The sequence below is a fragment of the Rhinoderma darwinii genome, chromosome 11 (genome assembly GCF_050947455.1).
Source record: "Rhinoderma darwinii isolate aRhiDar2 chromosome 11, aRhiDar2.hap1, whole genome shotgun sequence".
Lineage (NCBI taxonomy): Eukaryota > Metazoa > Chordata > Amphibia > Anura > Rhinodermatidae > Rhinoderma > Rhinoderma darwinii.
The window spans coordinates 31,380,947-31,407,749 of record NC_134697.1 but is presented as its reverse complement, the minus strand read 5'-3'; the positions used below and the strand labels follow the sequence as shown (position 1 = coordinate 31,407,749).

The following is a 26,803-nucleotide window of genomic DNA, read 5'->3' as shown; positions in this document are numbered from 1 at the left end:
AAGTAAAGACATAGATGAATGGACAGATTTTATATATATATATATATATATATATATATATATATATATATATATATATATATATATATATATATATATATATATATATGTTACATAGATAGACATAAAGATAGATTGATATAGATAACCCAGTATGTGTGTGCAGGAGATTTATACCGGAGCTCTAGATAAAAAAATGCGCATATATATATATATATATATATATATATATATATATATATATATATATATATAATATTCCATCTGTGTCATATTATCTATCTATCTATCTATCTATCTATCTATCTATCTATCTATCTATCTATCTATCTATCTATCTATCTATCTATCTATCTCATCTCATCCATCCAGAGGGGTATGTGGATGCCAGGTTAATAATTAAGACCTCATTCACTCACAGGTTAATGTACTACAGACGTTGCTTGGACCTATAGATCCATAATTTTATGTTTATTTGTTAATAAGAGAAATGCACAGCACAAACTTCTGCTAAACAGAAGCAAAGTTACTGCAAAGTAGCGTCGGGCTGTGTGGTCGGGGGAAGGGTTAACAGTGACCCAGTAAACAGGAGGCACTGGCCGGACTGCAGGGACTTGTAGACCTGGGCATCTGAGCTCAATCGATAGACGTGTCTTCCCAGCATTATCCATGGCGGTGCAAACATGAAATACACTTGGTAATAATTTATAGCGCCATCAGTATAAATCTCTGGAGTTTGAGCCCTCTCTGCAGTAATTTATGACTTCAGATGTAGATCTCCCATGAAGGCCAATTCCCCAGATCACAAACTGTAATAAAAGCAGAGTAGTGTGCCTTGCACATGGCTCCAGACCTGGATACAATCTTCATCTGCCAATAGCTATTTCGAAAACCACCAAAGCCAATATTTGTGAAATGCTAAGTAATTGGAAGCGATTTTATGGAGAACAAAGGGGGAGCATCAAATCCCAATGACACACAGGACTATGTATTCTGAGCAGGGACAGCACCCCACACTTACCCCATGTGCCTGGGGTAAGCAAAAAATTACTAAAATAAATCCCCTGCTGCCTGGGACTCTGCAGATATGTAGATATGTGGGAACTACAAGTCCCAGCAAAATCAATAATGATACAATGTGGCAGGAAACAATAATAGTAATCATAATAATTATAATAATCTCTTCTACCCCCTGTAAGCTCCTATGGGCAGGGCTCTTCTAATGTATCTAGTTTGAGTGAGATTTATTGCACATGGCATAGGCTAAATTTATTACACTTTTTACAGCCACCTTAATTTTCGTTATCAAAAAAGGGGCATTGCAATTTCTTATCCATTTTGCGTCATTTCTGCCATTATGGCTGATTCATAAAGTCAGGCTTCCTGCAATACTACTGATAAATCTCCCCCATTGTTATCATTTTCCTGTAACACTCAAACCCTAAACTTAAAGGGCTCCTCCACACATAGATATTTTCTGGCTCTATACATGACTAAAAAAACTTTACAGAGCCAGCGTTATTAGAATGTAAGGTGTTTTTGGTGGCATTTTTTATTTAGTGTCATTTTGTACACACCCAAAGTATGCTGTTTGGGGGGGGAAACGCCACTGACCACAAAAATGCAACATAAACACCACAAGCAAAAAACTGTGTATGTAGAGTTTTGTTGTTGTTTTTTGTATTATAGACTATAATGTAACATCAGGCTGCACAAAAAAATGTACCACAAAAACGCCATGAAAAACGTGTGCAAAATCAGCCTTAGGGAGGATTTACACGAGCGTGTAATACGTCCGTGCAGCGTGCGTGATTTTCACGCCCGTCGCACGGACCTATGTTAGCCTATGGGGCCGTGCAGACAGTCCGTGATTTTCACGCAGCGTGTGTCCGCTGCGTGAAACGCACGACATGTCCTCTGTTTCTGCGCTGTTCGCGCATCACGCACCCATTGAAGTCAATGGGTGCGTGAAAATCACGCGCACCACACGGAAGCCCTTCCGTGGGACGAGCGTGATTCGTGCAACAGCAGTAAGAAGTATGAATGAAAACAGAAAAGCACCACGTGCTTTTGTGTTTACAAACATACAAACAGAGTGTCATAATGATGCCGGCTGCGCGAAAATCACACAGCTACGCATCATATGGTGATGACACATAGTATAATGCCTTTATAACTGACTTCCACACAGTATAATGCCCCTATAACTGCACCCCACACAGTATAATGCCCCCATAGCTGCCTTTATAGCTGCACCCCACACAGTATAAAGTCCCCCATAGTTGCCCCCAATAGTGCCTGATAAAATAATAATATACATACTCCCCTAACCACGTGTCAACGACAAGTAGAGGAGATCCCTCTTCTCCTCTGGTCTGTGCGGCACAACACAGACGGGCACGATGACGTCACTGTCTTGCGTCTGGCGATACATAGTGAATGGTAGAGCAGGGACCTTACCGTCTGCTGCTCTACCATTGGATTCAACCGTCTCTGCATTCTGAATATGCAGATACAGTTTAACCTGGGGAAAAATAATTGCTAAAAACAAAATTCGCAAGATGACGACGATTAATTGCGCTGAATTTTGATTATTTTTCGATTAGTTGCCCAGCCCTACCATGGAGCCCTAGCATAATGAAAATAGGGCTCTGTACACACTAGCATTATGGGTTATAGAGTTAATGCGCAGAATAAAGCAGCAAACTACACTAATCTGCCCATCAGGGGGAATGCAAACCTGACAGCACGAAACTATGACCCTAGTGTGAACAGAGCCTCAATAGTACATCATTTGCTTAATGGGGTTTGTTTACTTCTATTGCTGGTATCATGGATGTAATACAGACGCATTTTAGTGTCCATTGGTTTCCTTGGGTTCTGTCAGGGTTGCCAACCGTCCGTAAATTCCTGGGCAGTCCGTAAAAATAAGGGTAATTTTCCTAGTGTCTATAAAAAATTTTTTTATGTGTCCGTGATGTCGTTTACGTTTTTGAAGTTGAACGAGTTTGTGCCATTTATTGGGATTGTAATTATCATTGGATTAGAGGTCACAGTACATGCTGCTGTATTCAGATCACTCCAAGGGTATGTTCACAAGCAGTTTTTTCAGACGTAATTCGGGCATTTTACGCCTCTAATTACTCCTGAAAAACGCCCCTAATACGCCTACAAACATCTGCCCATTACTTGCAATGAGTTTTACTGTGTTCTGTTCCCACGAGCCTTAATTTTACGCATTGCTGTCAAAATACGGTAAAATGACTGCTCGTCAAAAGAAGTGCAGGTCATTTCTTGGGACGTTTTTGGGGCCGTGTTTTTTATTGACTCCATTGAATAACAGCTCTAAAAACGGCCGTAAAATCCGCCGTGAAAAACGCGAGTTGCTACAAAAACGTCTGAAAATCAGGCACTGTATTTTCAGACGTTTTTAGCCACTGTGTGTGAACATACCCTGACTATTCTAAGAAATACAAAGAAGAACCGCACCACCAAAAATAAGAATCACCTTTGTAAATGTTTCGTGTGTGCACGCCTCCAGACCACGACCAACAGTCCAAAAATTTAGGAATTTAAAAAATAGGCAGCACTCCACATCGTAGTATTCAAAAAAGTGAAAACTTTTTTATTCACCCATATGATAGATTAATTATTCTCAGTTATAGACGTATATTACTTATAATCTTTATGATTCAATGTGGTTTTCAAAATTGTCCGTAAAAAATGCCTGCTGTCTGTGAGTTTTGAATAAGTTGTCCAAAAAAAAAAAAATCAGGTCTTGGGCTGTGTGGTGATCTAAGTTTGGTTTAGTAGAGCCGCAGGAGGTCTGGGTGTTGCGGTTGAAGTACACTGGTGTGAAATCAATATTAATGAGTACCCACTGTGGCCGGATTTACACGAGCGTGTGAGTTTTGCGCGCGCAAAAAATGTGGGGTTTTGCGCGCGCAAAAGGTTACTTAACAGCTCCGTGTGTCAGCAGCGTATGATGCGTGGCTGTGTGATTTTCACGTAGCCGCCATCATTATGACACTCTGTATGTTTATAAACAGAAAAGCACGTGGCATTCATAGTTTTCACTGCTGTTGCGCGAATCACGCGCGTCCCATGGAAGTGCTTCCGGGTGCTGTGCGTGATTTTCACGCACCCATTGACTTCGATGGGTGCGTGATGTGCAAAAAACGCACAAATATAGGACATGTCGTATAGGACACACGCTGCGTGAAACTCACAGACTGTCTGAACGGCCCCATTGACTAACATAGGTCCGTGCGACGCGCGTAAAAACACACGCGCGTTGCACGGACGTATATCACGTTAGTCTGAATAAGCCCCAAGTCTTATTCCTGACAGTTTTTGCGGATCAGTTTAGCCCATTCTATTCAATGGTATGTTTAAAAAACGGACCGCAAGCGGAAGCCATGTGTGTGCGGTGTTTTGCGGATCCGTGTTTTGCAGCTGTATAAAAGGACAAGGATGTGTGCACGAGGCCTTAGCAACCTATCAGATTCCATAGCAACCAATCAGTTTTCAAGAGCATTTTACCAAATACTATAAGTAACATTGACCCTTTTTCTTGGGCCTTATTCAAACAAGCACAAAACAACCGTTTTTCATCCATGAATGTCTGCGCTGCGTATGTGTGTCATCTGGTTTTCTATCCAGCACTTTCTGGTTTCACTTTTTTGTTCTGATTTAGCAACTGATCTGTAAAGAATAGACCGCACGCTGATATTCTCCATGTGCTGTCCGTTTTTTTTCATGCATTCATAGGGGAGTCTGGTCCACAAAAAAAACGAACCAGAACAGGGCATGCTTTGAGTTTCCCGCAGCGGACACATACTCTGTTGGAAAAAATGGATGTGCGAGTAGCCTCATGACTTGTATGGGTCAGTGTGATGTCCGTTGTTAAAACGGAAAGCGCACGGATGAGAAATACAATCGTGTGAATAACAAATAAGGCCCACTTTTTTTGTTTTTTATAGAAGGGGAGTTTATATACTTCCATACGTAACAACTAGCAATGGGCCTCAATGCTAATCAGCAAATGGGCCCCACTTTACCATGAACACCTCCAGCAGCGGGCGGGTTCACGATATGAAATGTTTATGGTTATTTTGGTCTTTAATCTGTCCCTTGTCTTTTCCACAGCCCCTTCACTCTCCCCCTTCCATCATCCCCAGTAATCCCTTACTGCACCTCCCCTCTCACCGGCTGCTACGATCATGATGGCATGTGCGCCATTTTTATAGGCAGCAGAAAATTTCTGGCAAAACTCCAATTTTTAGAAGTTTACCCCAAAAGTTGCTTGGTAGGTTTAATGTTATCTTCTTAAGCCAGGAATCCCCTTTAATTTTATATATATTTTTTTAATTCGACCAGATTATAAATCTTTAAAATTAACTCCGTTGTCAGAAAAGAAACCACAATATTTAGTATTTTCATTAACATTCCTTTTATTCCTGAAGGAGATTAAAAGCAAATATTTACAAAGTATAGTTGAAAATCACAACCCCTGAGAACCAAATCTATAGTAAAAGTGGCTGCTCATACACTCACATAGGAAGACATGTCCATTCAGAAGACAATGATCGGGGTCTGCGGGGTAATCATTAGCAAACCCTTCATCTCAATGACTTCACACGACTTACAAAACTCATCTTAAAATGCCCTAGAATCAGAAAAAGTGGCAGGCGTTAGCAGCAATAGTTAAAATACAATATTTATAGTCCATTCATTTGCGGTACACACCAATGACTGGTTCCAATCCTGATGCCACTTGTTTGCGATATATAAAAACATTATAGTTACAAAAAGCAACCGTAAAAACATTTAGTCCTGTCCGATCCGACACGTAAGGCGCACACTTTATTCTGCAGCAAAGAAATGTGCTGATTATAGGCTTCTGTACACTACGGGCACCACTAAGATTGCTGGGACATCCCATTCACCAGACTTCTAAGCTGCTTCACCACGGTGTCTATTAACTTCTGTCTGTCCCGGTCATTCTTCCTGAATTGAGCGAATATATTATTCTTCTTGTTCATGTCTTTCATCCTGGGGACAGGAAGAGAAAAGTGACAGCCTGTAATTCCATATCTCCGTACAATGACACAACAGGACTGCCTTCACGGTAGAAGCTTAGGCGATGCAGGCAAATCTATACGTATTATTGGGCAGCAGGGTTACTTATTTTCAGTAGCTGGAGAAAAATTTAAATGGTAGAAAGATAGATAAATATGACATGATAGTAGATAGATATGAGATGATAGATAGATGATGGTAGATAAATATGACATGATAGTAGATATTAGATAGATAAATAAATAAATATATAATAGATAGATAGATATGACATGATAGATAGATAGATAGATAGATAGATAGATAGATAGATAGATAGATAGATAGATAGATAGATAGATAGATAGATAGATAGATAGATAGATAGAATAGTAATAACACTTCCCAGTTTTTATCATCGTAGGTTTCTATAGCCCAAAAACTTCCCAGGGACCATGTCCATAAAACACATACATGTATTAATATACTATTATTTCAATGATAAATTCCTGTTTATACCATCAACCACATACAATAAAGTGTCAGGATACAGGGGTAGCACGCCATTCTGTCACCCAAGGCAAGGTATGTGCAAGGTTCTTCACCATAGGCTCGCACACATATTCGGGACGTCTGATAATGACTGTTTGGAATATCTCATGCTTGTTGCAGGTCATCCATATACATCGGCCCCGGAGAGAGACCTCTATGTGCTATTATTCGGAGGAGGGACCGTAATTTTACTATAGAAATTATCAGAAGGCATAAAAACTTACTTCTCGAGTAGAATGAGAGCCGTGCTTGGGTTCACTCTTAGATATTTGGAGTTCGGTTGACCATAATCTGCCAGATATGTAGACCAATCCCAAATCATGAACAGGTCGAGAAGCTAAAAGACATAGAAGATCATCCTCATCATTATCAACCAAGGCTGGATCAGAGAAATTAACACTTTAATGACTGATTTGGAAGTTGCATAAATACAAGGTAACGAGTAATAAGAGAACGTCTAGTGGCTCATTGTACCAGGGAGATAGCAGTGTGTAATACTTCCGTTTCCAATGGTATTATTAGTGACAGGGTGGGGTATGTGGAATTCCTTGCTAATTTAAACCAGATTCTTTACTAGCTCTAATTAAGTGCATTAAACATCCCCTACTAGATTATCCTCAGCGGGGAATCCCAGGCTCAGAAGAAGAGCGCAAACTCCAGGGAATGCCTCCTTCCCAAACACAAATAAAATGATACCCCCTGAGCACAGATCATTATTTTAGAACTGCTCCAGAGGTTGTTGGTCAATACACTAGTAATCTTTTAAAAGCTAATGTGTCTAAACTAAAACAGCGAACCATTTATTCAGCTTTAAACCCATAATCCCTTTAAGCCATTTCAAACCCACTTCCTATCCAGTTTATAATTGTTTGCAGCACGTAAGTACCCTGCTTATAAACTTTACTGACCTTGCTGTAGCTTCCTGGGATCACCTATATACAAAAATTTACAATTACCCAAGTATGTTATTAACCGGTACATGTGATGTTATTAGCAGTGAGAGGGATCCACAAGATCTCAAAGTGGCCATGATCACGATCTTAAAGGCGTTGTCAAATTTGGAGAATCCCTTTTCGTGAGAAGGGGTCCCCCGATGATAAACCGATTATGGGGACCCCTAGTGATCACTTGTAATCTGTTTGGCAAGAAGTGCTCGGTTTCCCTGCAGCACCACTAGAGGTGAAGTAAAGCATTACACAGTGCCCATTAGAATCAGAAATGTGTAATACATGGATTTGCCGGGTACTCCAAAGAGGGAGAGAGGATCATTGTAGCCGCCCATCTCCACTTTAGGGTCCTAAATAGGGGACCCCTCTACTAACGCATAATTCCCTAATAAATGTAGCTCCATATTGAATAAAATATTAATTTCAATTGATTTATAGGTAATTGATAATACTGTGAAATACTGAAATAGGACCCACTGCTATGAGAAAGCAGCTTTAAGATGCTTACATTTTTTTTTAAAAAAAATCTCTTCCTTAAAGAGACAGCAGACTAAGCTGTACAGTCAATTTTGATATGCAATTGTGCTACCAAAATCCTCTTTGATCAGTGGCGCTCAATTCTAAACCCCATTTTTGCTCTATTGTGGCATTAAAGGAATTGGCATATTCCAATATATTGGTCATATCATGGTAATTAGAGAAAAAATAAAGGGGAACTGTAGGGTCAAAGGAGCAATAAAGCTGAGATTTATGGATTTTTGGAAACTGGATAGAATTGTGGCCTCTTCTTTGGTTATATAGTGACCTTAATGTAAACTCTAACACCCATCTAATTTAACAGACTCTTAGTATAATGGCTTTCACGCTTTCCCTATGTACATCAGACAGAGCGGGAAGTAATATTTAACTCTGGGGGTGCGCTGGAGACGTATTTTATTGAAATAAATCGAGGCATTCACAGAGTGGTCTATGGCTGAGGGTGAGGGGTGCATCTGTTCTCTTCAACTCTACAGGGTCTGCTATAGAAAGAAAGCTCGGCCTGAATGCAGAGGCTCCCACTGTGAGTATGTGATCAATCCTTCCATTTACACAATGGACCCCCCTCTGGCATATGTTAGCTTTCTCCATAAAACAGTTAGCTGTCTTTCTCTGTCAATCAAACCTAACAATTTTATTATTTCCTGAAATCTTTACTCATACTGACGGCTGTTGTGAAGGAATAAAGTTCCTGCACAAACAAAACAAAAAACACAGCGGTGCCTTATAGGAAAGGAAAGGGCTACATTCAATGAAATCAGGAGCGGGGAGACCGCAATTGGGACCCGTCTACATCCCTGGAGCACACTTTTTGTCTTATAAATAATTTGCATTGACGACATCCGGGCACTATTTTATATAAGGCCGGCTTGTGTTTTTTATGCTCGGCTACTGATCAAGAAATTAATCAGTTGCCATTACACATTAAGCTAAATTATTAAAATAAAAACAAAAAAAGGGATCCTGTAATAAAATGGACATGAAGGATTATTTAAGGCTTTATTCACATTGGTGCCATAATGCTGAGCCGGATCCACAGATGGGGATCCACAGAACCCACTGACTTATAATATGTCCGAGTTCTTTTGAGGTTTTGATAGTGAGAGAATAGCACTGAATGCTGCGTTAATTTTGGCATAAAAAATTATGATACCCCCAATTTAGGCTCCTGAGGGCTATGTGAACAGAGACTAATGAGCTCCTACCCAATAATTGTGCTGATGGAAAATGTCCATCTACTACTACAGTGCTCAAAACTATTTTTCCATTTGTAATCCGTCTTTTGTCATTGTCGGTTACTAGGCTTAATATTCGAATTTCTATCAAAAATGAGGGAAAGAAAAAGTGGAGCAGTTGCCCATTGCAACCAATTAATTCAGTTACCATTTTTGATGGCCCTTTGTAAATTGGAAACAGCAGCCTGATTCGTTTCTATGGACGACGACTCCATTATTTGTTTGTACTACTTCTACTAAATCTCACCACTAGGTTCTGAGTGAGCAGCATTTATTCACCCAGGGGCAGCGTGGTCTTGTATCCTAGGGAGCACTCCACGCATGTCCATGGACTGAGCAGTCAGGCTGTACCTTTCTTTATGTCATTCCTTGCTGCTGTTTGTGTGTATATCTTGGCTATGTGTAGTCATCTCGCAACATAGGCCTGTGATGAAACGGAGTCTGAGAGCCGAGCTGTCAATCACACAGAGGTCCCACCCTTCTTCAGCTGCTCAGATGTGCAATCCAAGTGGACAACCTCAATTTCTATCAATGGCTTTGTTGATCGTCTTAATGCAGATTTAGCCTCCAAGGAACCATTGGGCAGATTTACTAACACTGTTTAAGTTTTAGACAGCGGAAACTAAGACAAGGCAATCAGAAAATGTGGCAAATTTATGGTGGCGCACCCTGTATGATTTGGCGTATCTTGCTAGACATGTTAAACACTTTTTTTCTCCCTTATACTACCTATTAGTTGGCTTAGTTTCTGCCAAAAAAATGTTTGGAGCATTTTTGGCTCAGTGTCGCATTTTAATTCACACCCCTTCCCATTAAGCCATGCCCTCTTGCAGAGCGTGTCGATAAAAGTATCTAAAACTGTTAATAAATGTGATGCACAGCATGTATGTCAGAATTCTGGTTCAATTCTCTGTTTCTGAATTAAGAAATGCTGGATAGCAAATACGTATTGCATCCATCACACTTATTCCCAACTTTTTACAGATCCTGAATAGCTTATTACTTTTCATTGTTATACAGAATTATTCCTCCTTTCTCGCCCTGCCCTATGATTCCATCTGTGTCACTGCAGCTCAGCCATTCATGAACTAGGAGGTTCAGGATGAACAGTGCTATGTCTTCTATTAAATTAATTGAGGAAATAGAAAAATGGAAGTTGTAAGATTTAAAGGGGTTGTCCAGGCAGGGAGTGGTTTTTCATACTGATGGATAGGTCATCAGTATACGAATGGTAGCAGTCCGACACCTGGGCTCTGGACCGATCAGCTGCCTCCAGGTACCAGAAGTTATGCAGTGGTCGGTGCCAGAAGCAGATGACTCCGTACACTGTTTAGCGGCGGTGCTGGGTTACTGCAGCTCTGCTGAAACAGCTGATCATTACGGGGTGTGGGTGTCGGACCCCCACCAATCATATACTGATTACCTATCCTGTGGATAGGTCATCAGTATGAAAAATTGCCCCCTGCCTGGACAACCCCTTTGATATATAATTTTTAACAATATGTAATAATTTCATAGTGGAGTCATTTTGGGGTTATGTCTAATAATGTGCACAGTATTATCAAGGCTCTGTAATAATAATGTAATTGGGGGTGCAGCCGGGTTTGATGGGGAAAGAGGTATAAAACAATTTTTTTTCCACCGGCAGCTCAGAGAAATCACTTTTTAACCAGACCGAACATATACATTCCACTGCGCTAGACGCAATTATATGCAATTTCAGATAATGTTCCTGATCTTCTGACTCAGTAATGTGGGTATTCCTTGATGTCATACCATTCATTACAAGAAATACTCGCCTCATACAAGCACAATACATGAGCTCAGAATCCCCTTCAATTTAGACGAAAACATGGAATCTATTTAACATGAAGCTGCCGTTTCTTTCTTGTTTGTATTTGGTCCTGTTATATTAGTTACAAGGTTCGGATAGCACTAGGTAATGGTGTGGGTGCATGAGTAGGGGCCCAACCCGATCCAGTAGAGAAAAGAAGTACTATGCACACCAATATGGAATTATTTATCCAAGTAAATAATTTATTTATTTGTAGCCAGTGACAGCACTGTCACTGGCTACAAATAAATAAATTATTTACTTGGATAAATAATTCCATATTGGTGTGCATAGTACTTCTTTTCTCTACTGGTCCTGTTATATGTCATCATCATCTTTGCCTCCAGGTGGGTGCAGTTTTTGCCATGCTTTCAATGCCAAAACTTTTGTGACCGCTTATTTTTCACAGCAGCCTATAAATGGCCATAGACCAGTGATTCCCAACAGTGGCAGTCGGCTGTTGTGCTGCTGCCATACATTGAGCACCTCTATGTATCCCTATGGATTATGACCTCATGAATAATTACAAATAACTAGACATAGAATATCATGAAAAACCTAGCCGTGTCATTGCTATTAGCTGTATGCACACACCCATTTGGTCATGAAAAGGTTAAAATCTACTCCCAGAGCTTCAGCAACATTACAATACACAACAGACCCCCCTGGAAGTGAAATTGCCAATAGATGTCTTTCTACAGGGGGATAATCTGTTCTCTTCATTCTCAAAACTGAAAGTGATCTGTCCGTACCTGGCCGGCCCCATCTATCTTACTTGAGCGGTTATCTTAAGGCACTTGGCACTCACAAGCTGAGGACGATCCATTAATGGCAGGGCGATTGTGTCATGTCACCACGGTGCCTAAAATTCATTACAAGTTTCTCTCCTAAATGCTTTGTTTGTTTTGTTGTAGGAATGAATAAGGCCTAATGCTTCAGTAGGAGACAGATTTTATCTCGGTTATCCTAGATTGCAGCTAAAGCTGTCTGTACATTTTAAACCCCATTTAATTTCTGTATCTGAGATTATATTTTCAATAAGTACTTTGGTTTTTCATCATTTCCAAGGAGGCGAGAGATCTTCTTGCTGAGAAGGTATCATTTCTTTCAAGCGCATTTCCACCTTAAGTTAAAAAAAAATCCCCAGTAAATCAACTTTCTTGAGTCGTCTTCTTTTGTCAAGTTGGTAACAATTTAATTCAGCCGTTTCTTAGTTATATCTGATTCTTTCCTATGTGTTTTCCTGGAGTGACAACAGGAAGTGGCCGCCATGACAGCTCCCAAAGTAGTAGTCACCAAGTATTTCCAGACTCAAATAGAAAATCTGCCAAGTTAAACATCCAATGCTTCTATATTGCTGCACAACTAGGTAGATTTGCCATTTGCAGTCTAGGTCTAGGAACTCCTGTGAGAATAGTAATGGCAGCTATACGTTAGTAGGGCTAGACCTTAGGGATGCGCGATCTGTGTGGTTCCACAGGGTGCATTAGCTGCTATTGCTGTAGACGCTGCCTCAAATGGCCTTGCACCCTATGCTAGTGACCACCATAACTGCTTGAATGGGGATGAGCTGCAATACCAGACACAGCCGATGGACCAAAGTGGCCCTGTTTTGGGGAAAAAAAGCAGACCCTTTTCTCTGAACTTGGACAACCCCTTTAATTGAAATGCAGTGTTAGCGCAGTACAAGGTTTAAATGTGACTAAATACTTTATTTATAGAGCTGTTATTTAGTCACTGTATGTTGGTATTATTTGAGCACTGTATGGTGGTATTAAGTTTGTATGACATTGTGTGGCATTGCTATTTAGGCATTGTTCAGTATATTATTTTTGTAGTGTTTAGTGGTGGTGGCAGCTTTATGGAAGTGTTATGTGGCCAAAGTATGACACTTAAAAAACAGTTGTGTAACGGATGTTTTTTTAATGGCCGACACTGCATTTTTCAGAACAATGAAGTTCTATGGGTGTATTCACACGTTTTTTTTTTTTAACGGCCTGTGAATGCTGGCCGCCAAAAAATGTAACATCTTCTATTTTTGTCCATTTTCATGGCCCGATGGCCACCATAAAAGTCAAAGGATCAGTTTTTAATGGCCGTCTTTCAGAAAGCCATGCTTGTGACGGCCGTTAAAAACTGATCCTGGCCCTCACAAGGAGACTTAATTGTATCTGCGTCCTTAAGAATGTGTTACCGACACGCACTCACAATCCCAATGAAAACTACTCTGAAGGTCTGACAAAGATCTTCCTTGCTCTTTGACTCACAAGAGGTGTCCTGGTCACCTAGAACACCACTCTGGCATAACCCGCTTCTGCCGCAGTTGAGGGGTTCCCCTAACCCTAGTGAGTGTGCTACCCTGGGTATATTAACTTTAGAGGATGTAGTAGAGTATTATAAAATAGCTACTTTTGTGCAACTTTGGTCCAAACACCAGATCGCGACTCCTCTCAGGTTCTGCTATTTCCAGCTTAGACATGCCCTCTGATCGCAGTTTGCAGGATATAATATCAGACTATGTACAACCCCGGTGGAGGATTGGGTAACACAGGAGAGGTTGGCTAAACCATTCTCCACACTTTATAGGCAGTTGTTAACGGTAGCTTCTAATAAACTTGCTAGAGCCTTGGATCGTTGGTCTCAGACTCTTTCCTCTGTATCTCCAGATGATCATAAGGAAATGCTATCTGCTTTAACAGGTCCCTTAATATCTAGAAGGGACTGACTTTTATACAATTGAAATTTTTCCACCAAATTTACTACACCCCTTCCAAATTATTTAGAAAGGGACATATACCTACTCCTGTCTGTCCACGGTGCCACGGAGCTGAGGGCTCCTTCCTACACATGTTCTGGGAGTGTCTGATAATTAATACTTTCTGAGCTGAGGTATTAGAATTTATTGAGCTTAAAGTAGGACTTCCTCGTATACATCCAAAACTTCCTACATTGACAGCATGGATTACTCTGGTTAATTCTACCTTGCCACTCTTTAAGCTCCCTTATGAAGCCCTGATAAATTTCTGAAAGTGTGGAGCTCTTGGACAGCCAACCCTCATACTAGCTCATAGTTTGCTATTGCTCAGATTGCTTGGGTCTAGAATTGGCTGACGTCTCTCTGCGGTCCCCCGTTCCTCTGTTAACTGCTGCCATTGACTGGTTCTCAGCAAATTTTTTCTTACATTTTCTTCTGATAAGGAAAGGCTATTTGTTCAGTTTTTTATTATGTACTTACTGATATGTGAAGTAATACATTTGTATGTTATTGCTCAAAATTGACTTTGTTAACTCGGTACTGCTGTACTATTTGCTGTATGTAATATTGTTTTGTACTTCCCCATTTTGTACCGCGGTTTGATACGTGGTCTTAAATAAGTAAAAAAAAAAAATGTGTTACTGATCGGATACAAATGTATGGGGACGAATGATCGCAGTAACGATCATTCTCCCCCATACTCCCGATCACTTCTCCGTTTGAATAGAGGAAGAGCGTGTGGATCAACAAGCTTTATTTTCAATGGGCTCTCGTTATTCGCTTGTGTTTACAACCTATTATCTGCCCATGTAAAACCACATTTAGAATTGGCGATATAGGAGATAAAGTAGTGATTCTATGGGGCAAGCATTTTTCTGAACATTCTGTCAGTAATCCCTTTGAGGAGCACTACAGTCAGCTTCACCCCAGCCTGTAATGGCTTCTCCCAGACAACAAGAAATAACATTCAACTAACCGATTATCCCTTTAATATTTGCTGCCTATTAGCTTAATCCATCCCCTTAGTAGCAGGGGTGATTCTGTTAACAGAACAGACTAACTGAATTAATTCATAAAACACCAGGCTGCCTTAAATGAAGCCTGCTCTATTGCCCAATGTACTCCTGCCAATAACAGGAGCAATTCCAATACTAGATACACGAGAGGATTGCTGTTAATATACACTCCTCAACATTGAAATTGCAGTACCAAGAAGAGAAGGTTTTGTAATTGTGGAAATCACAGGATCGTTAGACATGTTAATGATATGAAATTAATAAAAAAATGGAACCAAATTATTCCAAATATCTTAAAATTATTCAGTATCAAGTTTGAGCGCCACGCGCAGAAATACATGCACTTACATGCCTTGCCATGCTATCAATGAGGTTGTTAATGGTTGTCTAAGAAATGTTATGCTACGCTGAATGCACTTGGGCACGCAAATCATCAAGATTGTTGCTGACCAATAACGTCCCAGATGTGCTTGGTGGGACACAAGTCCAGAAATGCTGCAGGCCACGGTAGCACATTTAGGCCAAGCAGGCTGCTGACAAGAGCACGAGCAACATGCGGACAGGCGTTGTCTTGTTGAAAAACGGCTTCTGGGATGCTTTGGAGAAATGGCCGTACCACTGGTTCCACGACCAAATCAATGTAAAGCCGAGCTGAAATGAAGACTAGAGGGGACCGGCTACCGTACATTATGCCAACCCACACCATAATCCCAGCAGTAGGACCGGTGTGACATTCCCTTGTGAAGACCTCTTCATGGCTTTGCCTATGTGGTCTCCAGACCAATATCCAGCTATCATTGCGTCCGAGACAAAAGCAGGACTCATCGCTAAAAAGGATAGACCTCCATTCCAGCCTCCATTGCCGTGCACCATGATAGCTTTTGTGAGCGGTGGCAGTGGTCAATGGAACACCCGTAGCTGGACATCTGGCTCGTAGCCCAATGTCGTGCAAACACCTTCTGATGGTTTGTTCCGACACTGGTTGCCACTCTAGCATAGGCTTGAGATGTGACGTGTAATTTCACTTGCAGTACAGAATGGATCACTATGCTCCATTCTTCCAATCAGCCTCCATGCACCTCTTGCTGTCATTCCCATTCGTTGTTGTTCTCCCAACCTCCGGGACACGCGACGTTGAACAGTGCTGTTATCTCGGCCTAGGCGCACTACGCTGGAGTGATGAGCCAAGGTCTCTCAGTTCAGGGATTCTGTCCCTCTCAGTTTGCGACACGTTGCGATAACTGGCACATCGACGTACAGGAGGCATCGCACAATCATCCCACACCACTTGATCAAATTTTTGAGGTTTTGTGAGGCTAAAAAACTTTTATGCCCCGCCCACATGCCACAGATTGGAGCGAGGTGCTTGAAAACTTGATAATTTGCAGATCTTAGTGACACCTGCTACTTCCTTGGTTTGCATAATCTTACGCCTTTCCCTTTCTTGGGGTTACAACTTCAATGATGAGGAGCGTGTTTCCTTACGTTTAGGTTGGGGGTACACATAGACTCCCCCAAGACAGTTGTAGTCTATTAAAATAAATTGAGTTGTGTCACAGGCACGTAAATGAGATTTTCATCTACCAGTCACATGGCAAAATATCAAGAAGAAAGAAATGGGGGCAATAAAAAAAACAACCAGGGATTCTCATTAGGGAACTGCTATAATGAGCATTTTCCTTATATTATCTGTAAAGCAGCTCCACAATAAACCTACATCACCAGAGTCCCATTGATTATTAAAGGTCCATTGTGGCTCAACAGCCTTGCACTGCTAAGGATAACAAACTTCTTTAAAAGTGAAGATGTTCATATGCTAAATAGTTTATTAAATCCTCATCATCAAGTGACCTCTCCATTTGATTGTATATGTAATTACCTTTTGTAAGGTGCAGTTTACTTGATAAACATGTTACAACACTTGCTGCTGATCTGTAGCTCTGGGTAAAAACCATCGTTCCCCAGCCCGGGGCTATCATTACCACAGAAAAAGCCGTTATAAAAACACATAGGAAGCTGAATGGGGGTGCAAGAGGAAAAAAAATAAAATCCCTTTCTGACCTCTGAATAACCCAAGCAAGAGATTAGCCCATTTCCAAGCATGTTGTCATACTGTTAGGCCAATTGCTACTATTGACACTTTGCATAAGCACCTTAAACAGGGCGCTTAAAGAGGACCGTCGTGCCAGTAACTCACTATTATTTTTTTTTTGCCATGGGATTTAAATGAATAAAAGAGTGCCGGGGAGTTTCAGCAAGTTGAAAAGGTCAAAACATTGATGGAACAAGTCATGCACGGTGCTCAACAGATATCACAAATCTATCAAGGGATGATAATTCACACACTCTTCTCATAATGCGATTAGGAATTACATGAAAATATATTCCATTGTAATTCTGTATGTATTTCCTCTCATAGGGCAACATATCTAAAGTGGGTGGCTTAGAGGAGTACAAGTTCAAAGGATGTTTCTAGTATTATTCAGTAATATGTATTTAAATGTGTCTGCGGGTTCTAAAAGATGCCCATACACATTAGATTAAGGGGGTTGTCTCAAGAAGACGACCCCTGTCCATATGCCCTATTGGGAGATATAGATGGTCTATCTAACTGGTCGTCAGCAGGGCCGCCATCAGGAATTTCAGGGCCCCCTACAGCTAAATTTTCTGGGCCCCCCTACCGTGGCACCGCCTGTTAACGGTACTCCGTCCAGCACTATATTATGGTACCCAGGGCCGCCATCAGGGGGGGTATTATGGGTACTGATGTGAGAGGCCCGGCCAAACCTAATTGAAAGGGGGCCCGGCAACTGCCGCGACTTGCCTTTGGTAGAAAAAAAACAGGCCCCTGCAATGGGGCTTGTTTTTTTCACCAAAAGAATGTCGTGAGCTGCGGGCCCCCCTTTCAATTAGGTTTGGCCGGGCCTCTCACATCAGTACCCATAATACCCCCCCCTGATGGCGGCCCTGGGTAGCATGGGGGTCGTCAAACACTGCCGCCCGTGCGACCGATCGCGCACACCCGCAAACTCCCGCGCATGCGCACCCGCCTGGAACTGCGCACCGAATTTTGAGGCAGATTTTGACCTGCCCACACTATCTTGCCGCGTTTTTTGCCCGCGGCGATTGATGACAGCAGACAAAAAACGCAGCGAAAAATGCATTTTCTGCCTCCCATTGATTTAGATGGGAGGTCAGAGGCGGAACCGCGGCAAGAAAGGACGTGCTGATTTTTCTTTTTTCCGCGACTGGCTCCCATTGATTTCAGATTAAATCAATGGGAGGAGGTTTTGGAAGTTTTTTTGGTGCTGATTCTGACGCAGTGTCCGAGTCAATATCAAGGCCCAAAAACTCTGTGAACTGGGCCTTATTGTTAGGGCTTATTCAGACGAACGTGTAATACATCCGTGCAACGCGCGTGATTTTTACACGCCTCGCACGGACCTATATTACTCTATGGGGCCGTTCAGACTGTCAGTGATTTTCACGCAGCGTGTGTCCGCTGCGTAAAACTCACGACATGTCCTATATTTGTGCATTGTTCGCCCATCACGCACCCATTGACGTCAATGGGTGCGTGAAAATCACGCCCAGCACTTCCGCAGCCGTATAAACTATGAATGAAAACAGAAAAGCACCACGTGCTACAAACATACAAACAGAGTGTCATAATGATGGCGGCTGCGCGAAAATCACCTAGCCACGCATCATACGCTGCTGACACACGGAGCTGTTATGGACCTTTTGCATGCGCACGCAAAAAGCACACGCTTGTGTAAATCCGGCCTTAGGGTAGGAACACACTAGGCATGAACGCTGCGGATTTTATGCAACACATTTTATTGTGGATAATCCGCAGCGTATGCGTATTACAGTCGCAGCCGAGTGGATGAAATTAGAACAAATCTCATTCACACGCTGCAAAAATAATGGACCTGCAGTGTGGCTTTTTAAGCCGCAGCGTGTCAATGTATTCTGTGGAATCGCTGCTCCTCTGTTGCGGAAATGCTGCGGTTCTGCCGCAAAAATCACACATGAGAAAAAAAAAAAGTGCTGGTGACGCGATCCTCTATTCCGGGCTGTGCTAATAATAGAGGATCGCGTCACTTGGACTACGGCCGGGGCAAGTCTAAACTTTTTTATAAATGTAAAAAAGTACCTTTTTTTTCTCATTTGTGATTTTTGCGGCAGAACCGCTGCATTTCCGCAACAGACGAGCGGCGATCCCACAGAATACATTGACATGCTGAGGCTTAAAAAGCCAAAAGCCACACTGCAGGTCCATTATTTTTGCAGCGTGTCGATGAGATTTGTTCTAATCTCATCCACTCTGCTGCGACTGTAATACGCTGCGGATTGTCCACAATAAAATGTGCTGCATAAAATCTGCAGCGTTCATGCCTAGTGTGTTCCTACCCTAAGGCCGGATTTACACGAGCGTGTGCTTTTTGCGTGCGCAAAAACGTGGCGTTCTGCGCATGCAAAAGGTCCATAACAGCTCCGTGTGTCAGCAGCGTATGATGCGCGGCTACGTGATTTTCGCGCAGCCGCCATCATTATGACACTCTGTTTGTAGCACGTGGTGCTTTTCTGTTTTCATTCATAGTTTATACGGCTGCGGAAGTGCTGGGCGGGATTTTCACGCACCCATTGACTTCAATGGGTGCGTGATGCGCGAACAATGCACAAATATCGGACATGTCGTGAGTTTTACGCAGCGGACACACGGACACACGCTGCGTGAAAATCACTGACAGTCTGCACGACCCCATAGAGTAATATAGGTCCGTGCGAGGCGCGTGAAAATCACACACGTTGCACGGACGTATTACACGTTCGTCTGAATAAGCCCTAATAATAAGGCCCAGTTCACTGAGTTTTTGGGCCTTGATATTGACTCGGACACTGCGTCAGAATCAGCACCAAAAAACTTCCAAAACCGCCTCCCATTGATTTAATCTGAAATCAATGAGAGTAAGTCGCAGAAAAAAGAAAAAGTAGCACGTCCTTTCTTGCCGCGGTTCCGCCTCTGACCTCCCATCGAAATAAATGGGAGGCAGAAAATGCATTTTTCCCTGCGTTTTTTGTCTGCTGTCCTCAATCGCAGCGGGCAAAAAACGCAGCAAAAAACGCAGCAAGATAGTGTGGGCAGGTCAAAATCTGCCTCAAAATTCTTTAAGGAATATTGAGGCAGATTTTTTCGGCCTGCAAAATACTCTGTGTGAACAGGGCCATACTTAAACAGCACTTTCACACACTTTACTCACCATGTCAGAAGAGCTGCTCCCACTCCAGTCCTCTTCAGGCGATGTCTTCGGTCCAGACGTCGTCCTTCACCTCCAGGCTCCAGAAAATGGCGGGGATCGTAGAACTGCCGCCGCGCAAGAACTAGACTCCTCCCCCTCTCCTTACGCAGCTACGCTCTGGAGAAGGAGGAGGAGGCGGAGTCGGACGAGGAGGCGGACGAGGAGGAGGACGAGGAGGAGGACGAGGAGGCGGAGTCGGACGAGGACAAGGAGGACGAGGAGGACAAGGCGGAGGAGGACAAGGAGGAGGCGGAGGAGGACAAGGAGGAGGCGGAGTCGGAGGCGGGCCAGCAGGTAAGTAACCGTGCGCCGCTGTCCCTGTGTGGCTGTCCTTCCCCGTCGATGTACTTGTGTTGCTCCCTCTCGGCGGCGCACCTGGTCGTTCGCACGTGGGCGCGCGCTTGCGGTCGTGCGCGCTTGCGGTCGTGCGCGCTCGTACGCGCGCAAGCGGCGGTGATGAGAGGGGGGCCCGCAGCTCGGGGGCCCGCAGCAGCTCACGACATTGTTTTGGTGAAAAGAACAGGCCCCATTGCAGGGGCTTGTTTTTTTCTACCAAAAGCAAGTCGCGGCAGTTGCCGGGCCCCCCTTTCAATTAAGTTTGGCCGGGCCCCCTACAGTACTACCCCTAATACCCCCCTGATGGCGGCCCTGGTCGTCAGATTTGATTCGATCTCTAACAGAGGCAGACAGAGGCTCTGTCACCAGTTTATAACTGCCCTATCTCCTACTTAATGTAATAGGCGCTTTGATGTAGATAAGTACTGGGGGTTTTTTTAAATTAAAAATGTTTATTTTTCACAAAGTTAAGAAGGTTTTAAGATTTATGCAAATTTGTTCTTAATGCTCAACTGGGCGTTTTTTTAACTTTTGACCAAGTGGGCGTTGTAAAGAAAAGTGTATGTCGCTGACAAATCAGCATCATACACTTCTCTTCATTTGTGTCCAGCTGTACTCACAGCACAGCGTGATCTCGGGAGGCGATGTCTGGTCATTCTCCCGACACTCCGGTGAAGTTACTGCGGGAGTAAGTGAAGGCACAGCGTGATCTCGCGAGAGCACGCTGTGCTGTGAGTACAGCTGGACATGAATGATGAGAAGTATATGATGCTGATTGAAAATAAACGCCCAGTTGGGCATTAGAAACAAATTTGCATAAATCTTAATAATAACTTTGTCAAAAATAAACTTTACAAAAAAACAACAACAACAACAACCAGTACTTATCTACATCAAAGCGCCTATTAGATTAGGTAGGAGATAGGGCAGTTATAAACTGATGACAGAGCCTCTTTAAAATCTATTTATTTGAAAAAAAAATTGTCACTTGGACACAGACTGAAGTATAACTGCTCAGTATAAATGCTTGACACAGAACAATACGTCCATTTTTGGTAGTACTACAAGACCTGCAAAACAATGGGTGACGTCACGTCAGTGACATATGTATCAGCAGGCAGTGGCACGCTATCAGGATCAGGATTATTATTATTAAAGAAGATTTGTGAATGATGTGATGAGGATTGGTGATTAAAAAATGAATGTATGAACTGTATGGGTGCAGCAGCACACAGTCACAGCAATAGCTGCCTGTGCCTGCCTAACCAACACACTCACTGACTTCTATCGCTCCATAAAATCTATCCCGCTAGCAAATTATTGTAAACCTAAATATCTAATCTCTTCTCCTCAGTATGACACTAATCCACTATCTGTATTGTGTTCTACTATCTCTCACTCTCTGTCTGACGACCTTTCTCTCCTCTCTGTATCCAAACAAAGCAGCAACATTTCCTGGTTGGGCTATTTATAGTGACTATAACTCATATGTCATCCACTGAATCATCAGTGACTCACACCCTATACCCCTAATGATTGGCCATGCTTGAGGGAGGGCCACCTGCAAGGTATTATTGGAAAGCCTGTGGGCTGCTGCCCGAGGTCATATGATCAGGGGCGTAGTTAGGGGGGCAGGCAGGGCATGTGCCCTGGGCGCTACTAAGAGGGAAGGTGGGGGGCGCCAGGGCCGCCTGCTGCTTCTCTAAGGGGAGGCGTCGCCACTGAAGCCAGCCGCCGCCACCCCCTCCTGCACTATAGGCGATAAATTTCACAGACTCAAGCGGCGCGATTACTTTGTGCCGCTAGCGTCGTTGAAAGGCGCTGATTGACAAGGCAGCATGACTTGCACTGTTAATCAGCGTCTTTCAATGATGCAAGCGGCGCGATGAGGTCATCGTGCCGCTGGCGTCGTTCAACCCCGGTAGACCTGCTCAGAAGTGAACGCGATTAACGGGAACGGGATTAAGGTGAGTATGTAAAGTTGTTTTTTTTAATCCTAATAAAAATGTGAATGACATTATCTATAGGGGGTCTCTATCTACAGGGCTCGGGGGGCTATATACAGGGGTGGGCTATATGTGGAGCACTATAGGGGAAGCTATATGTGAGGCTCTATCTACAGGGGGGATATAGGTGGAGCACTATAGGGAGAGCTATATGTGAGGCACTATATACAGGCAGGCTATATACAGGGGTGGGCTATATGTGGAGCACTATAGTGGAAGCTATATGTGAGGCTCTATCTACAGGAGGGCTATATGTGGAGCACTATAGTGGGAGCTTTATGTGAGGCACTATATACACGGGTGGGCAATATGTGGAGCACTATTTATAGGGGGAGATATATGCAGGGCACTATCTACAGGGGTGGGCTATGTCTACAGGGTGAGCTATATACTCTATGAGTAATGGCTCTTGTGAGCTAGAAATGCGTCAGAGAGGACGGACATTTTATGTATTGTGTCCACTTTGAGCTGTTCAGCCTTCCGCTGGCTATCTAAATAAATAAAGAAGATTTATTTTCCAAATTCTAAAAGGAGTGCTGATCTTTTCCTCTTGAATGCTGTTCCTATAGCGTGGAGATCACTGTCTTGTTCGTGCACCTGGGAGGATGAGCTGACATTTCTATTCATTTATATATACAGGGGTGGGCTATATATGGAGCACTAAAGGGGAGCTATACACCGCATTCCAAATTATTATGCAAATGTTATTTTTCGCTGATTTTCCTAAATAGTCGATGCAAATGACAGTCAGTAAAATCTTCAAGCCATCAACCGTTGGAGTATAATGCAAATTTTATTGAACAAATCACCTAATGATAACAGATTTTTTTTTAGAAGTAAAAAACTAAAAATGCACTGTTTCAAATTATTATGCACAACAGAGATTAAAATATTTTAAAGGTTGTAAAGAGAACTAAAATGGTCATTTGTTAAATTTGCAGCATCAAGAGGTCATATTTACAGAAATCAAAAGCTCTTTCAATAAAAAAAAACCATAACAGGCCAAGTTACATGTTAACATAGGACCCCTTCTTTGATATCACCTTCACAATTGAGGATGCTCCAAAGGTTCTCAATAGGGTTGAGGTCAGGGGAACATGGGGGCCACACCATGAGTTTCTCTCCTTTTATGCCCATAGCAGTCAATGACACAGGGGTATTCTTTGCAGTATGAGATGGTGCATTGTCATGCATGAAGATAATTTTGCTACGGAAGGCACGGTTCTTCTTTTTGTACCACGGAAGAAAGTGTTCAGTCATAAACTCTACGTACTTTGCAGAGGTCATTTTCACACCGTCAGGGACCCTAAAGGGGCCTACCAGCTCTCTCTCCCCTTGATTCCAGCCCAAAACATGACTCCGCCACCTCCTTGCTGACGTTGCAGCCTTGATGGGACATGGTGGCCATTCATTCCCCAACCATCCACTACTCCATTCATCTGGACCATCCAGGGTTGCACGGCACTCATCAGTAAACAACACGGTTTGAAAATTAGTCTTTATGTATTTCTGAGCCCACTGCAACCATTTCTGCTTGTGAGCATTGTTTAGGGGTGGCCGAATAATAGCTTTATGCACACTTGCAAACCTCTGGAGGATCCTACACCTTGAGGTTCGCGGAACTCCAGAGGCACCAGCATCTTCAAATACCTGTTTAGCTGCTAAAATGCCATTGCAAAGCAGCACTCTCCTAATCCTATTAGGCTGGGTTCACATGACCATGTTACGTCCGTAATGGACGGAGCGTATTTCGGCCGCAAGTCCCGGACCGAACACACTGCAGGGAGCCGGGCTCCTAGCATCATAGTTATGTACGACGCTAGGAGTCCCTGCCTCGCTGCAGGACAACTATCCCGTACTGTAATCATGTTTTCAGTACGAGACAGTAGTTCCACGGAAAGGCAGGGACTCCTAGCATCGTACATAACTATGATGCTAGGAGCCCGGCTCCCTGCACGGTGTTCGGTCCGGGACTTCCGGCCGAAATACGCTCCGTCCATTACGGTCGTAACATGCTCGTGTGAATCCAGCCTGAATTTGTCTGGCAGAAACCTTCCTCATTATGCCTTTATCTGAACGAACCCGTCTGTGCTCTGAATCAGCCACAAATCTTTTCACAGTACGATGATCACGCTTACGTTTTCTTGAAATATCCAATGTTTTCATACCTTGTCCAAGGTATTGCACTATTTCACGCTTTTCGGCAGCAGAGAGATCCTTTTTCTTTCCCATATTGCTTGAAACCTGTGGCATGCTTAATAATGTGGAACGTCCTTCTTAAGTAGTTTTCCTTTGATTGGGCACACCTGGCAAACTAATTATCACAGGTGTCTGAGATGGATCACAATGATCCAAAGAGCCCTAAGACACAATACCATCCATGAGTTTAATTGAAAAACTAATAATTAAATGTTTATGACACTTAAATCCAATGTGCATAATAATTTGGAACACGGTGTATGTGAGGCACTATATACAGGAGTGGACTATATGTGGAGCACTATTTATAGGATGAGATATATGTAGGGCACTATCTACAGGGGTGGACTATATGTGGAGAACTGTCAACAGGAGGGGCTACATGTGGGGCACTATTTTCAGAGGAGGCTATATGTGGGGCACTATATACAGGGGGGCTATATGTGGGACACTACAGGGAGCTGTATGTGGGGCACTATCTACAGGGGCTCTATGTAGTGCACTATCTACAGGAGGCTCTATGGGCGGCACTATCTACAGGGGGCATGGTGTGTGTGTGTGTGTGTGTGTGTTTGTGTGTGTGTGGGACACAGTGTATGGTGCTATTATAATTAGAGGTGCAGTGTATGGAACGATTATATTTAGGGGCACAGTGTCTGGCACCATGAGAACTTTATCTTTGTTTATAGGTGCAGAAATGTTTGAAAAGTGAGAAGCTGAAGACATCTGAGTTGCAAACTGCAGAAATGGGCTGTGGCCAGGAGAAGTCCTCATAGAGGTCTGGACAGGATGGAGAAGAAAAGAGAAAAAGAACCACTAGAATCTGACGTCACCTGTGAGTCACTTAATGTAAATGTTTATTCTGCCTCTGATCAGCACTGTATGATCTGCAGCGAGATGATGGGTGGTATGATTTTTTTTGTGAAACAGCATCTTTGAACATATCCTTACATAGTTTGGGCCATGCTGAGAACTGTATACAATTTAGTGCAAACCTATATGCTAGGGGTTGCACTAAATTGAGCTGTTTTTCTGCAAGTGTTGTATTTATGTACTGAGCTTGGTTTTGGTTCTGTATATATGGACTGAGCTTTGTTCTGGTGCTGTATATATATGTATGAGCTTGGTTTTGGTGCTGTGTGTGTGTGTGTGTGTGTGTGTGTGTGTGTGTGTGTGTGTGTGTGTATATATATACTGAGCTTTGTTCTGGTGCTGTATATATGTACTGAGCTTTGTTCTGGTGCTGTATATATGTACAGAGCTTTGTTCTGGTGCTGTATATATATGTACAGAGCTTTGTTCTGGTGCTGTATATATGTACAGAGCTTTGTTCTGGTGCTGTATATATGTATGAGCTTTGTTCTGGTGCTGTATATATGTATGAGTTTGGTTCTGGTGCTTTATATCTGTACTAAGCTTTGTTCTGGTGTTGTATATATGTACTGAGCTTGGTTCTGGTGCTGTATATATGTAATGGGCTTTGTTCTGGTGCTGTATATATGTAATGAGCTTGGTTCTCGTGCTGTATATATGTACTGAGCTTGGCTCTGGTGTTGTATATATGTAATGAGCTTGGTTCTGGTGTTGTACATATGTAATGAGCTTAGTTCTGTTGTATATAGAACTATATTGCTTGTAAAATGTACAAATGGCTTTATGCTCGAGTTACATTAAAAAAAATGTGGGGAAAAAATGACACCTCATTGATTGGTAGAAAAAACATACATGGTGAGGGGGAGAGGTTGGGGGGGGGGGCAAACTGAATTTTTGCCCCGGGTGCTGGAGAACCTAGCTAGGCCTCTGTATATGATCCTTAACTGTCTTCTTCTGATCTGTAAAATGGCAGCCGCCATTTTGGGTGATTCATGCAAGACAAATGGGAAAAGTTTGAGATTCACAAAAACCCCAAACTTTTGGGAATTTGTAAAGAATTTGATTTGTGTAGAATTGATTCGCTCCTCTCTAAACACGGGCATACATCCCTGCTCTGTGGCGTCAAACAGAAGTGCCGACCATTGGT

The 26,803-nt window shown here is 42.7% G+C and overlaps 1 protein-coding gene across 4 annotated transcripts in view; it reads right to left on the bottom strand.

Moving 5' to 3' along the window:
* Positions 1–5,428: 5,428 nt before the first annotated feature.
* Positions 5,429–26,803, bottom strand: part of EXOC6 (exocyst complex component 6) — a 210,220-nt gene continuing 188,845 nt past the window's right edge. For all 4 annotated transcript variants that reach the window (XM_075841004.1, XM_075841006.1, XM_075841005.1 and 1 more), the window contains 2 exons: positions 6,837–6,949; positions 5,429–6,054 (listed from right to left, as the gene is read on the bottom strand). In XM_075841004.1, the coding sequence (XP_075697119.1) occupies positions 5,922–6,054; positions 6,837–6,949 (246 nt within the window). In that variant the 3' untranslated portion in view covers positions 5,429–5,921. The remainder of the gene's footprint in view (positions 6,055–6,836; positions 6,950–26,803) is intronic.